Source organism: Colobus angolensis, unplaced genomic scaffold, assembly GCF_000951035.1.
Source record: "Colobus angolensis palliatus isolate OR3802 unplaced genomic scaffold, Cang.pa_1.0 Scaffold158, whole genome shotgun sequence".
In the NCBI taxonomy this organism is placed as follows: Eukaryota; Metazoa; Chordata; class Mammalia; order Primates; family Cercopithecidae; genus Colobus; species Colobus angolensis.
The window spans coordinates 1259847-1275043 of NW_012114688.1; the positions used below are offsets into that span (position 1 = coordinate 1259847).

A 15197-nucleotide genomic window follows, 5' to 3' on the forward strand; every position below is an offset into this window, starting at 1 on the left:
CAGGGGTTCACCGTGTTAGCCAGGATGGTCTTGATCTCCTGACCTCATGATCTGCCCGCCTCAGCCTCCCAAAGTGCTGGGATTACAGGCGTGAGCCACTGCACCCAGCCTTGCCTTTTAATGTATCTCCCACCTGAAAACTTTTTGTTCTCTGACAGGGCTTCATAGGTTTAGACTTGTCAGGTTTAGCTGAGATCTGGGAGAATCTATTTTTCATTTTAATCACAAACTCAAAGAATCTAGGCCACAGATCAAAAATGGTCACCCATAAGCTGAATGTGGCCATGAGACAAGTTTTATTTGGCACAAACCATGGGGTTTTGTTTTGTTTTTCAATTCGGGGAGAGGAACTCGCTAATACTAGAGTGATTATACTTTTCAGTGATTTGCTGGGATAAATTCTAGTTTTTCATGTCTGTTGTACTGATGTAATTATTAATTATACCCTTTTCACTCTCGAAAATGATCCAAGTTGGAAATAAGTTATATGATCACCCTTTCTAAAATAAGTTGCATTCTCACATCCAGAAATAAATCTCCCAATCTATTCTGGGCAAACCCCAAACCTCTGCAAATTGTTGATCTATGGAAATGTGAAAAGTCAACTAGCCAAACCGAAAAATTGAAAATTGATTTGGAAACGTTATGTATCTTTTATTTGTATTGCACCTCTAAAGTATACAGTATCTGGCTCCTAGGGGTAGGGAAGGAGGAACAGAAATGTTACCCATATAATAATTACATTATTGAACTAGCAGATAACCTGTTAACGTGTTGTTTTGTTTTGCAGGAAAATACTTGGCAGATAACTAATAAAATCTTATGCAAGAATTTGGAGGATTCATATAATGGAGAACTGATGTATGAGAAACAGGTTTTAATTTTGGTTTGATGAAAACAAACCAATATCTGCACTTGGGATACATCAGGTGGAAAGTCAGTGACTTTCAGCTGTGATTTCCCTCACACAATACCATGGTGACCAGTCCTACAGTATTTACTTCTAGGTGTAATATTGTTAATGGTTTTAAAATGTAATTATTGTATTTGTAAATTGTACTCTCATTCCAGTAAAGCAGTTAGACACTTGAGTTTTAGCATTTTACCATTCCCGAAATGGATGTAATTCAAACTGTGGTATGTAAATTTAATAGTAGTATTGTTGAATGGCACAATGCTTACAGAGGTAGATTGCATTTTGTCAATATATAAAATTTAAATATAATATTGATAGCTGTCATAAAGGGGGTGCCACATATTAAAGAAACTTAAGTGGAACCAGAAGAAAAAGAAACAAACTTACTTTTCTTCAATCCTTAGTATGTTTTACTCTAGTGCTAAATAAAAATTCTATCTTCAAATGTTCAGTGGGTTAAATTGAGAAACTATTTCAGAAAAAAATTCTAAGGTTACAGCATATTCAAAGAAAAGCATTAGTTACCACTTTTTAAAAAGCTTTTTTTTCAAACTGCAAATTTCATAAAAATGCAAACTGTGTAAACAGGGCCTCTTATTTTTATAACTTGTGTAAAAAGGGAAAGCAATTCATATTTAAAGTTTAAGTATATTAAATTATAATCAAGAGTAACGAAGATGTTGAAGTCTTAACTACTTGCCCCTCTCTACAGTTTAGCAAATGTGGGGATTGCTGAATAATCAGTCAGACTAAAACCAAAATTGTGATTTTAAGATTTCAAGACTTTCTGTAGTTGAACTGGCTAACAACTTTTGCTTAATTACTCTGAATAGATGATCTTCCTCATCCAGTATGGGAGAATGATACCTCGCGTCTTCCTCTTTATCCACAGGAAATCAAAACACTGAGACTGAGAATTTTAGGGAAAAAAAAAGTCCCCTGTTTAGATCCAGAAGGATTTTAATCATTGTTTATATCATTTGAGAATGAAAAAATAAGCTTTATAAATGAAATTCTATTCACATTACTGTGTAATAAATTTCCTTTCAGATGATTAAGATTCATTGTATAAAACTGTAAATCTTTGCCATTCTTGGAGAAGCAAGAGGAGAGTTATCAAAAATGTATGTCATTTCATCGTTGCAAGGTATAATAAAAACTGTAATTATTCAATCTGGCCCCACCATATAACATTCAGAAAAACGAACTTCTTCAGGAGTCTCAGTTGTAAAACCTTCCCTCATTCAGATCTGAAAATGTTAGTCTTCCTTTAAGTCCTAGAACTTATTGAAACATAAACCAATTTTTATTATAGGTTATGCTATTAAATAACTATAATTATTAAGTTATTATTTTTATAATTAGTTGTTAAATTTTCATTTTATATCCACTCAAATTTAACAAAGAATCTTTAGCCCCTTTAAATTTTAGAATGAAATTAAATTTTTAAAGTCTTACTTCTAAAAGGAGATTGTGACTGGCAATTGTTTATAGTGAAACTTTTTAAATTAAGCTTTGTACTCCTCTGTTAGTGCTTGCTACCAAAAGAATGTTCAAGATGATTTGTTTTACCCTGGGAAAATTCTTACTATTCAACAAACTCTCAGTCGGCTCCCTAAAGCAGTCTGGTGTTGAAGTTTCTTTGAACAAACTAATTAGTATACTCATTTTATGTAAAGGTATCCAATTTGGTTTTGAAACCAAAATAGAAAATGCAAAATTCTAAATTCCATGAAACATGGAATTTATGACACCAAAATCAATGGAGAGTAAGCAGCAGAAAACTGAGAATTGTCCAGCATATGGATATAGCAATGTGTTTTTAAGTAATCAATTCATTTAAAAATTTGAATATTAATACAAAGCATATTAAAAACGTGTAAATATTACTGGTTCTCATGTCTTTGTATTTATATTTTATTTTGTTTTATTTTGTATAGATCTGGAATGAATTAGTAATTAAACACAAGGGTTTTTTCCCAAAAACTAATTTTATTGATTTTTAAAAATGTAATTAAAAGCATAGATTACAGTAATCTCTAACATTATTCAAATGTTTCTAGGGACTAAATTAGAAACTATGAAGAAATCCTGTAATTCCTTAATTGGTCTTTATGAAACAGAATGGGAGTCAGCAATTTCAAAATGATTGAACTATGAATAGCCAGAACCTCAATAGAAAATGTATCCCTTCATCTTTCAGAAAAGACATCAAATAATAACACAGTAAGCTGGTATCAGGGATTTGTATTTTGACATTTTGTTGTTTTTTTTTCTTAATTTTGTAGATTATAATCTCCTGTTACATCTATATCCACAGTACTGTAGAATAAGAATTCATGCCCTGAAAATGATCCTAGGCAATGAAAGGGTCTCAGTTATCAAAGACGTTAAGTCATATTCATTTATTCATTTTATTCCCAAGTCAGAATAAAATGAACTAATAGGTATTAAAACTATTTTCAGTACTAGGGGTTAAAACAAAAAGAAAATGTTTCCAGTTAACCAGAACACCATTTCCTGAACGTGATGATCTTTAAAAGGTTCTGCTTTAGCAAGATAAAAAGTATAAATGATGCTACTTTATTTTGGCAACATGGAAAGTATGTTTTTCTTTTCCAATAAAATCCATATTTTCATGAAGTTTTTAAAAATAAATTTTTATTAAGAATTAGTCTGAATTTTATCATAATTGAAATTTATAATTACTAAGAATTAAATTTTTAATCATTTTTAAAGTTGTATTCTTCTCTACACCCACAGCCAAAATGGAAATTCACTGTATGGTATTTGGGAATATATTTCACCTGTAAAAGAAAGAATGTCCACAATTCAAAGGGTTTTGAGTTAATAAATAGGATTCCCTCAGTCAAACTACAGAATTTTTTTCATTTTATATATTCTTAGCAAAGTATTTGAGCTATAATTACACATATTTCCACTTCTAAATCTTCTTTTAGAAAGCAGATAACTATAATACTATAGTTGGGTCTACCCCTAACTCCTGCTGTATAATATTGGACAAGTCACTGCCCTTTTCAGTTTCTCATCTTTAGAATGAGGAGTTGGGATTGCCAGTGGTTTTCAAGCTTTTCTTAACAGCAGGGCATTTGTTTCTAATAAAATTGCACATGGAACCCTGGTAGGCAAAACAGCTCAAAGAAATGCAGGAGTTTCTCCAACAGTTTAAATCAGGGCTCCCCAAAGCATGGTTTAAACACCATAACAACACGCAATGATCTGTCAAGTGTCTTCCAACTCTGAAGTTCCACAGTTGTAATTTATTCAGATAAACCACCTTTTGAGGCTTTATAAGCAAACTTGTAAAAATAATAGTAATTGAATGATACACAATAAAAATTGACAGAGTGTTTACCACATAGCAGTCATTACAGATATTAGCTCATTTAATCCTCTTATCAATCAAAAAATTGTAAGTACTTTTTTTAATTCCTGTTTTACAAGTGATGACACTGAGGCTTAAATAGAATAATTAATTTCCCCAAAATGACACTGCAGCTGACAATAACCCAGTTATTCTGACTGCAAAGGAAACGCCTTAATTGCTTTGTCCATCCTGAACAAAAAAAAAAATCTGTTTTATGTCACTGTACATACTTCATTTGAATGCCAAGGTAAAAGCCACCATGAAAAACCATTACCAAAATAAGGATAATTCCAATAACAAAATTGTCAAAAAAGAATCACTGCTTCTCAAAGTATGATTGGTGTCATCACTTATTAATGTTTTGTATCATCACTTACTAATGATTTTGTCTTGGTCACCACTATGCCTAGAAGATAGTAGGGACTGATAAACATTGTTAAACACCGTAACAACACACAATGATCTATGAAATGTCAATGTCTTCCATCCCTGAAATTCCATGATTCTACTTTACTCAGATAAACCACCTTTTGAGGCATTATAAGGTAACATGTATAATCAAGTTCATACAAGCTATACACAGTACGCATTGATAAATTTGTATTGACAGCATAAACTTCTAGGGATGGGATTTGGGAATATACATTTTGATAAGTGCCCCAAATTTGAGAATCATTGCTCTAGTAGATCTCTAAGGTCCTTCTTAGTTCTGACATTATATCAGATTTTAAGCATTAAATTCTAAGATGAAAAACATTTTTCTAGTCAGTTTATTTTTCATTCAGTCCACTTAATTGCCTACAATCTTAAAAAAAAAATATTTTTTTCCTAGGAAAATTCCTATCTTTTTCTTAAAGTTACTCTGTTATACTATCTCAGTCTCAAAGTAGCCTGAAATGCATTTTCTCATTTTCATATTTCTGTCCTTCTCTTCAATGTCTTAAAAGACTTGAAGTAGAAGGGAGGTTGCAAGCTGTTATTTATTCAAACACAAAATCCTAATAAATGTTTCCTTCTTTGCAAGGGACATTCAGATCTCTAACTTGTGAGTTGAACCTATTTATTTTGTAAGCTTTTGACTTTACAAACGTGGTATCCTCATTCTAAAAGAGTTGCACCAATATTTTTTCTCAAAATAGCCACAGGCTGTAAATTAAATTGAACAATACAGTGAAATATGCAGATACATACTAAACAGATGAGTGTGTGTGTGTGTGTGTGTGTGTTTAAGCTTTTCCTTTTCCAAAAGATTATACATTTGAGCAAAATCCCATTCAGTCTGAATGTACTCATTTTGCCACATGGTTTTCTGATCAGCAATTTTTTAAAAAAAATGAAAGCATGACATTATATTTAATAATAGCAAAACAAGAGTGATCTCTAAATATAGCCTTGAAAGTTAATGTAATATGATGTGTCCATGCAATGAGTCAAATTAAATTGTTGATACAAATGTACAAATCAATCCAAGTTACACTGATTAAAGGGACTATTCGAATGACCAGCCTCACCACCTTTTACTGTGTGCACTTTCCTCTTAAGACTTTATTGTATTTTCCCTGCCCCTTTAGGGTTTTTTATCATGTGGAAACAGTATCTAAATGCCATTCTCTCACTTATGAATTAAATATGGCTACCATTAATGTTCCTTTTTGTCAGTGGAGTGCATGGAAGGAAAACAAAACAGGAATACATTGCTTAAGTCTCTAAATATTAAAAACAAACGAACAACAACAAAACACTTGCCTTTCTCTTGTGCCATTGCTTCAATGTTCTGTCATCTTCTGCAAGCTAGAGTTGCACTGTTGATATCTAATTAAGATCTAAATATCTTTCATGAAGGAATGTTAAATGTAAAGTCTGTTGAGTTGACCATGGTGAATCTCTTGATTGGCCCTCATGTTTGATATCTGATTTCTTTCCTAAATGGGTATGTCTATGCGGAAAAGACACCTCATAGTTGACATTGACCATGGGTATAATAATTTATTCTCCAGGTTTAACTTCTAAAATTATTCTTCCTTCGATTTCTAACTGCCTCCTTCTATCCCTAGAGTAATACCTTGCCTATCTTAAATACATCTTTATCCTTGTAAAAACATGTTTTGGCAAAAAACAAATATATTTTTAATGTCCCATAATGTTTTAAAGAAAAGAAGTAAAGAGTATTTGGGCTATGCTCACCAATATTCCAGTATTTTACAAATTGTGTTCTGGAAGATATTCATTGTGGTCTGAGAACAAATGGTCCTATACTATAATTCTCTCTCCTTGGACATTAATAATAAATGTTAGTGTTTAATGAAGCTTAAGAAAGTTATTGAATGAGGTAAAAACTTTTTTTTCTAAGCACACCTTGAGAAACCTTTGGAAAAGTTTTCTTTTAACACTAGTTTATATATCCTTCAATAATTGTAAATAAAATAACCAGGAATGCTTTGAAAAAATGCTTCTGGAATTTTTTTTTAATTTTAAGGGAATTCCTGTCATTTCAAATAAATTGTTGTCTATTTTAAATTGCATTAGTATCTCTTAGTGAATTTAACTTTATCATCTAAAATATTCAAAACAATAAAATTTTTTTAATTTTTTTGTATTATTTTTAAGGCTTGCACCTATGACCAGCATATCAGACCCCTATCTGTTGAAGATGTTTCCAATTATTTGCGGTGTGGAATTAATGCCAGTGAATAATCTGCAGCAGTGTTTTACTAAACAGCTTTAGGAATCTGAATCATGATAGATCCATGTTGACAACATTTTTACATAAGCTTGTCAGAAATTATATTAAAAACATTTTGGGGAAAGCCAAGAGCAGTGCACTGTTTAGCACAGATTTTGCGAGATTCTATACTCTTAATGAGCATTTCACAGGTTTTTGTTGTTGTTGGTGGTGGTGGTGGTGGTGGTTTTTTGTTTTGTTTTGTTTTGCTTTACTTTGCCAATCAGTTGCTTTTTTAGCAAATCAACAATGTTTCTTTAAAAACTTCCTGGGTAAATTGTCTGTTATCATACAGAAAAGAATCAAACTGAATCACTTTACATTTCTCCAAAGATAGTTCAGTTTTTAATCCATCCAGAATTTGTGAATCAGCCTGATAGATCATAAGCCATGTATAATTTTAAAATGTTCCATTGAATGAGTATATCATACAAATGTCAATTCCATCTCACTCATTCAGTTTTATATTACTTTTATGACTTTTTATCTGGCAAAGTAAATGTTTGATATTATTCATACACCATCACTCTAAGGTATTTTAAATCATACAACAAGTAACTATCACAAGGACCACTGTCCCAAGATCCAAAGTCAGATTTTTTTTTCTTTTCAAGTTGCTAGAATGATAATTCATATAGCTGTTTTGATTTTTGATATCAGAATTTAGTTCTTGCTTTGTTAAATAGACATACATGGAAGAGTTGGCTCCTGTCTAATTCATATTCTCTCTCTCTTTATCTCTCTCTCTCTCTTTCTTTCTCTCGGTATGTATGTCTCTCTCTCTCCTCTCTGTCTAAGGGGAATTGGAAAATTGCTGCTGAATAATTTTTCTTGAAAAAGCCAAGTGTTGATATGATGATATATTAATCTTATCTATGAACAGAGCTTCACTACAGGCCAAGCAGTAACGTATACAGCTGGCTTTTTAAGCTGTTTGAACACAATTGTTTTTGATTAAAAAGAATTTTTGGTTTTTTTTACTTGTATAGTAAAAGATCACATGAATTAAGTGCTCGGATATTAATTTTCATTCATACTAAGTGGCCATGTAAGGCATTGATTTTTTTAAACTTGAACAATATAAGCAACTAGGAATCTCAGAAAGATTGTGCTGTGTTTCTATAGGTAATGAAATCCTGTCAATTAAGGAAAATGCTGTGTGTAGTTTGATTTGGTGGTAACCTTTATTTAGAGGTCTCTTTGATCTATGTAGCAAAAATAGACTAAATTTCTTTTTAATCTTGTACTGAGTACATAATTTCACAAAAATACCTTGGGTATAAAATATTTATAAAAGGAATTGTGGATTAAAATACTCAAGATACTTTTAAAATTTAGTCAAAATGTTTATTCCCAGCCTTTTTCCTACACGTCTATTTCAAAAGAACATACTTTATTCTGACAGCCATTACTGCTTAGTCTGTGATGAAAACTACTGCTTCTATGCTGTGCTCAACAGAAAACCAACAACGGAAGCGAAGGCTTGCTCCTTCACAGAATTGCAGCAAAGCTCTGCTGGCAATGGTGACAGGAAAGTGTGTAATTGACTTGTTGAAAATAATCATGAGACCATCTAAACATTACTTGCCTTATAAGTTAGAAATAGTATGGATATCACTTTTTGTAAATAATAATTTTTGTGTTTTTTGTTCATAATTTTCCCAATCACCTATTTCACAAAATCCTGAATATGCAATTATTTATTATGACACATTACTGCAACTACGGCTCCCATTCCAGAACAAAGTTTAATTCTATATGTAAGTTGTTACTGAAATGTGATTTCTTTTTCTGGAAAATAAATGAAAAATATGAAAATAAATTGAATTGTAAATCTCTTTTACTGTCAGCCTCTTAAAATTTTACCCGCATTTCTGGAAAACTTCATTCCATGTTTAGGGTAGGGATGGTGGGCCAAAGGTCTGACAAAGGTCAAGGGTTTAGAGTTAGACAAATCTCAGCTCTGTGATTTAAGTATCGACTTGAGCATGTTACTCAACGATTCTACATTTTCTTATCTTAAAAAAAGATAGAGCAATGTCCCCTATGTCGTAGACGCTGAACAGATTCAATGAGATAATGTTTATCCATCACCCAGCAGTTCCTACCTAGTTCATAGTGGATATTCAGTCAACAATCCTTTCCTGTTCTTATCTTTCCATGAGTAGGGATTGGGATAGGCAAAAGAACCTATTGCTTTTCTTCCAAAACTATCCTAATACTGTGCTCCACCGGAATCCCAATGTATTACTGTCAGTTAATGCTAATTGCTGCAGGACACTCATCAAGAGCCATGCCCTTGGCTAGCTGCTTGGAGGCATCTTGTGTCTGCTTCCAATGATTGCCCACTACAGGAGGGTCCCTATAGTGTTTATTTTATTTGCTTTTGGTTTGGGGAGGCCCAATGGGCTTAGGCTGGGGACAGTTGCTAAGGAAGAGGAAAGGCCCATTCATACCAGCAGATAGGTCCTCAACCCCAAACAGCCTCCATTTCAAAGCTTCCTAGCCATTAACAGGCTCCGAAGAGTCGTGTTAAGGAAAGTGAAAGAACCCAGTCCTGTTTGTAATACATTGGAGTTAAGACCATGAGTTTCAGGGACCCTGGGCATATTATTTAACATTTTAAAATCTCCAAATCCTTTAAAGGGAGAACATTCCTTTCTTGACAGAGTTATTGGGACGTCTAAATCCCAATGTTTGTTGGTATCTGGGGTATCTGGCCAATGTAAGCGCTCAATTACCTCCATCACCCACCGCCTGTGCCTTGGAGGGGGAACGTGTAAAGCAGCATTAGGGGTCGGGGAAAGGGCAGGGGCTACTTTACTTTGTCTTTGAGGCTCGGATTTCCTGTCCTAGGAAACCGCAGTATTTCCCACTCCTGCCCCCGACTTCTGCGGGGAAAGGAACTTGATGAGGGGCCCTCGGGGTGCAAATGCCTTTAGTCCCAAATGTCCTCCTCGGGACAGAATGAACCAGTTCCCCTCCAGCTCGCCTCCAACCCAGGGCGCAGCGGGTCTCAGGCGACCCCCAGTGGGCAGTGAAGATGAGATCCTTGACATCCTTAGGGCAGCTTAGAGGGCCACTCAGCGGCCAAGTCCGGCCGGGGCGGGCCGAGGTCGCTGTTTGAGGTCACCCTGGAGACCGGCCTCAGAGTGCAGTGGGAGTGCGCCGGCGGCCGCCGGCTGAGTGAGACCCGGGAGACCGGAGCCGCGCCGCGCGCAGTGTCTGCAGTGAACGAGCCGGAGGTCTGGGAGGCTCCGGGCGAAGCCTCCCTGCTGCAGGTAGGATCGCTCTCTCTGCAGCGCGTCTGGACCCCAGCGGGAGGACGGGGGCAAGGGATCGGCCCTTTGTTGAGAAATGGCCCGACTTGGCCCCGGTCTCTCAGCCACCTTATTTCTCCTCTCCCCAACAAATAAGAAAAAATAGTCCCAAATTTGGGAACTGAAAGTCGGACCCAACCGTTCGTCCCCTGCCCCGTTGCATGGCTGGGCTTCAAGAGTGATGGCCAACGCAGAACCGGCCAGCAAGGTCATCCCCTGACCCTGGGCGGTCTTCCTGTGGCTGGCCGCACCCATGAGGACCTCCAGGTCCCAACTCTGGCCTTTCTTGGGGAGGGGGCGGCCTGCAGGGCAGCTTTGGAAACAGCTGAGGTCGAGATAGGTCTATGTGGCTTTGCAGCAAAACCTGAATGACCCACCTAATCAGGCCGTGTGTCTTCCCACACTCATAAACACACTCGCCTTCATACACACGAACACAGGCACCTGCACACACAGAGATGCACACTCACAGGTACACACTCAAGGACGCTTACACTCACGTGCACACACACACCACAGCTGCCTCCCACACCCACACACAGCACCTCTGCTCTGACACTGATGCCACTGGGTTTTAGGGTATGTTCATGTCTGCCCTACCCACTCAACTGCCAGCTCCTTGAAGGCGTGGATTTTCTTTTATTTTTAAGCTTTGGTGACTAGCACAGTATTTCCTTATTGGGGCTCTCACATTTATAGATTATGAAATAATTTAAATGAATACCTAAATTTGTAGGTAGACAGTGAGGCATTAGAGTTATAGTCTAAGTTCTGGGAAGCCCATTGCTACTACCAAGCTCTTTAACAAGTATTAGTAGGAAGGAGGGAGTTTTTCAATAAATTATTTATTTAAAAGTTAAGTCCTATTGGCTCCTTACAAAGTATGTAAATGTTGCTTGAGGAAACAAAACAACAAAAAATCTTTGAGAAGCCAAGGTTAATTTAAATTTTTATTTATTTATTTATTTTCTAGCCCCCTACCCCTAATATTATTTTTTAAAGTCATGGCGGGTCAGGCACAGTGGTTTATGACTGTAATTCCAGCACTTTGGGAGGCCAAGGCAGGAGGATCACTTAAGGTCAGGAGATTAAGACCAGCCTGGGCAACATAGACCGTGTCTCTACAAAAATTTTTAAAAATTAGCCAGGCATGGGGGTGCAGGCCTGTAGTCCTAGCTACTAGGGAGGCTGAGGTGAGTGGACCGCTTGAGCCCAGGAGTTTGAAGTTACAGTGAGCTATGATCATGCCACTGCACTCCAGCCTGGGCAACAAGAGCTAGATCCTGTCTCTAAAATAATAAAATAGGCCAGGTAGAGTGGCTCACGCCTGTAATTCTAGCACGTTGAGAGGCTGAAGCAGGATTGCTTGATCCCAGGAGTTCAAGACCAGCCTGGGCAACATAGACCCTATCTCTAGGAAAAATAAAAAATTAGCCCAGCATGATGGCATACACCTGTAGTCCCAGCTACTCAGGTGGCTGAGTTGGGAGGAACACTTGAGCCCAGGTGTTTGGGGCTGTAGTGAGCCGTGATCATGCCACTGTGCTCCAACCTTGGTGACAGAACAAGACCCTGTCTCAAAAATAAAATGTAACAGTGACAGCAAATATTAATTAGCCAAGTTATATTATGATTAAATTGGGGGGGCAATACAAATATTGGTTTCTGATGTAGGATATCATCTTTCTTCTATACATGCATATCTTTTGTCAATGACCTCCCTCTTCATCAGTTAAGCATTTTTGCTATAAATTAATATCTGCTTATGTAAATTAAGTATACTATTGCATAAATAAGCATTTTCAGAGTTATCACAGTTCCAGTTTTACTGATCAGAATAATAACAAATACTATATATTGCTCTTGAGGAACCCCACTTCCCTGTTCAAAAATGGTAGGAAGAGTATCTGTGTACTTTGAGGTTAGTCCCTTTTATACTAACTAAAATGTTTCCAGATCTTTCTTTTGCTGTTTTACAAAAGTCTTCTTCCATAGGTTATGATGATGTCAGACAATACTAAAGACAGAGCAGCTCGTTCATCGAAGAAAAGAGGGAGTATTTCTTCTCTAAGTAATCATGAATTTTGGCGAAAGGAAATTCATGGGCGCACCAAAGAGTGAGTAACTGTCTAAAATTGTAAAATCATTTATGGAATAAATAGGTTCGAAATGTTTATTAGGAGAAAAAAAAACACTTCCTCAGGGACATAAAAAGAGATAAAATGGGCAAGTACAAGGTTCATCTTTAGGGGCCATATTTAAAAAGAAAAAGAGAGAAAGCTTAAGTGATGTGTTAATCCTAGCAGCATTTTTGCTATTTCAGATTATCCCAAAAAACCCTCTGCTCAAAAGAAACACCACATGGAGTGTAAACCAGACTCACTTACATGTCTTTTGAGTTCTTCTCCTCAATATTTTATAACACAGGTTTTGCATTTTTGTAATCAATACATACACATACAGTGTACTTAACATTATTTTATTTAATTTTGTCATGTATTTTCATAGTTTTTTCCATACCCTCTTAAATGACTGCATAATATTTTGTCAATTTATGATTCTGGGTTGCTTAACCATTCTCTAATTATTGGAGATTTTAAGTTTGTTTCCATTTTTTTTCTTTTTTACTATATGTCTCTGCTTGGTCATCTCCCAGAAGAATAATTAGTAGGTCAAAGAGCAGTAAGTAGATTTTTTGGCTCTTGCTACATGTTGCATCTTTTCTCCTAAAAATATGCATCAATTTTTAATATTTTCATGGCATTTCCTTTTGACTGCTGTTGGGAAGAAAACAAAACAAATTATGGATGTAGCAGTGAATCATAGACTTTTGTTCTTAGTTTCTATAGGATTGGAGGATGTAGTAGATTGGATATATATTGGGAAGCAGGAACTAGGGTATCCTGCAGAACAGAGACTAGAAGAACTGGAATAATTAGAATTCTGAAACCAAAATCTTTCTATTCTCAGAGTGTATTAATGCTTACTTACAACTCCATGTTCCAGCCCTGAAAGTCTGTGGATTACACATACAATGTCTTTTACAGGTGGGAAACTGACTATGAAAGAGTAGCAATCCCAGCACATGTCAGAAGTAAAGGTGGGAGAATAATTAACCTTTGTAAATTTTGCTTCTAAGCTCTTCTGGCTGCTATTTCCAATAGTTAAGTGCATGGGTTATTTTTTAAATTATTTAAAACTAATTGTTAGCTTAAATTCAACTTACATTTTCCAAGAAACTATTTAAGTAAGAGTCTGACATAAATTATGTACCCATGATATTTTTTTAAATACTCTCTCCAAAGATTGAATTGTAATCCCTACTTGCATGACTTTCATTTATCTTTTCCCCTTCAAAACAAATTTGTCTTACAGAATCAGAGCATGGCTACATTTGAAGAATTAGAGATCACTCTTTTTAACCTCTTATTGATGAAGCATAAGTACATTTTAAAAGTAACAAGAATACAAAAATCATATTTATCAATACATTAGGATAGATTTTTCACTGACAACCACATTTAAATAATAGCTATTTTGGTGTTGGACTCTCAAACAAAACATTTAGAATGGATCCTCTATTTGTACTTTTTTTCTTAAATAGCAAATGATCAGCTTCCAAGTCCCCTTGCAATGCAGACTATTTAGGAGGCTTCCCCCACCCCACGCTAACTTGTATTAATACTTGCTTTCCATTGGCTTCCTCACTGTCTGAAATTAGACAGTACAAGTTATTCTCCTTCATGAATGAGGCTTCAACTAGTAGAAAAATTCTGAAAGCTTAGTGACTATCAAATGCCGGCATTGTTTTGAAATTGCAGTGTTTTACGGTAAAACATATAACTTTCATTTGAAAATTACTTTAAAACAATTTTGAAAATATAAATTTCAATAATGTAAAGCATTCTGAATTTTATTAAGGACCGAAATACATTATCTCATTGAATCTCCCCAGCATTAATCCTACTAGATAGGCATCATTTATACAACTTTACTATGAAATAACTGAAGTTTACAGGTCAAGTAACTTGACTTAATGATTAGAATACAGTCCCAAATCCTGACTATGAGATACAAAGTTCACAGACCCCTATCTACTTCCATAGCACCATCTTCCCCACCATCTTGCAGGCATCCTCCCCTCCAGTCATACTCAATTATCCCTCAGTGCTCTATCTGGCCCCCAGCCATCTTCCCCATGGGGTACCTTGACTCCTTGCCTGGATTGTTCTTCTTACACTATTCCCCTGGCTTTCTTCAATTCTTCCATCAGAATTTCACTTCATCTCCACCTCTTTGGGAAGTGCTGTCTAATTACCCATCTATGACCACCTCCACCTCCAGACTGGGTTGGATGCTCTGCCTTTCTTCTCCTACTGCTTTTGCCTTCCATATGCACCTATATTTGGTGATTTTCTCGTCTATCTCCTTCAATAGACTATGGACTTATTTTTTTAACAGTAACCACACTTATAAAGAGGACAAGAAGAGTAAAGGCAGACCTCCTTGAAAAGTTGCTTCTTATATGTGGTATAAGATCAGCACAGATTTAGCCCTACAGTCTTGGTCTCCGTGTCTGCAGTCTTCCACAGTTGTAACTAACGCTTCACAGTGATCCCCAGACAGAATGAATATCTGAAATGTCTTCTGAATTACAAAAGAAGATTAAATTTATGTTAAATATTATTGTGAACTGTTTTCAAGATTGGGTCTGTTTTTAGGTTATCTTTTCTTTTTTTTTTTTTTTTTTTTTTTACGGAGTCTGGCTCTGTCGCCCAAACTAAAGATACAACTATAGGCTGCTTACAAGAGATATGCTTTAAAAATACACATGTAGAATAGTTGAAAATG

The 15197-nt window shown here is 35.7% G+C and overlaps 2 protein-coding genes across 8 annotated transcripts in view; both read left to right on the forward strand.

Moving 5' to 3' along the window:
• SGIP1 (SH3-domain GRB2-like (endophilin) interacting protein 1) overlaps positions 1 to 6743 on the forward strand; it is a 225268-nt gene extending 218525 nt beyond the window's left edge. For 6 of the 7 annotated variants that reach the window (XM_011936848.1, XM_011936852.1, XM_011936850.1 and 3 more), the window contains one exon: positions 791 to 2805. In XM_011936848.1, coding sequence (XP_011792238.1) covers positions 791 to 813 — 23 coding nt within the window. In that variant the 3' untranslated portion in view covers positions 814 to 2805. Of the gene's footprint in view, positions 1 to 790 lie in introns of all 7 variants that reach the window. The other variant, XM_011936846.1, reaches the window with a different exon arrangement.
• A 3436-nt stretch (positions 6744 to 10179) lies between these two features.
• Positions 10180 to 15197, forward strand: part of TCTEX1D1 (Tctex1 domain containing 1) — a 32276-nt gene continuing 27258 nt past the window's right edge. Inside the window, exons 1-2 of the mRNA XM_011936854.1 lie at positions 10180 to 10307; positions 12342 to 12463. Of these exons, the coding sequence (XP_011792244.1) occupies positions 12345 to 12463 (119 nt within the window). The 5' untranslated portion in view covers positions 10180 to 10307; positions 12342 to 12344. The remainder of the gene's footprint in view (positions 10308 to 12341; positions 12464 to 15197) is intronic.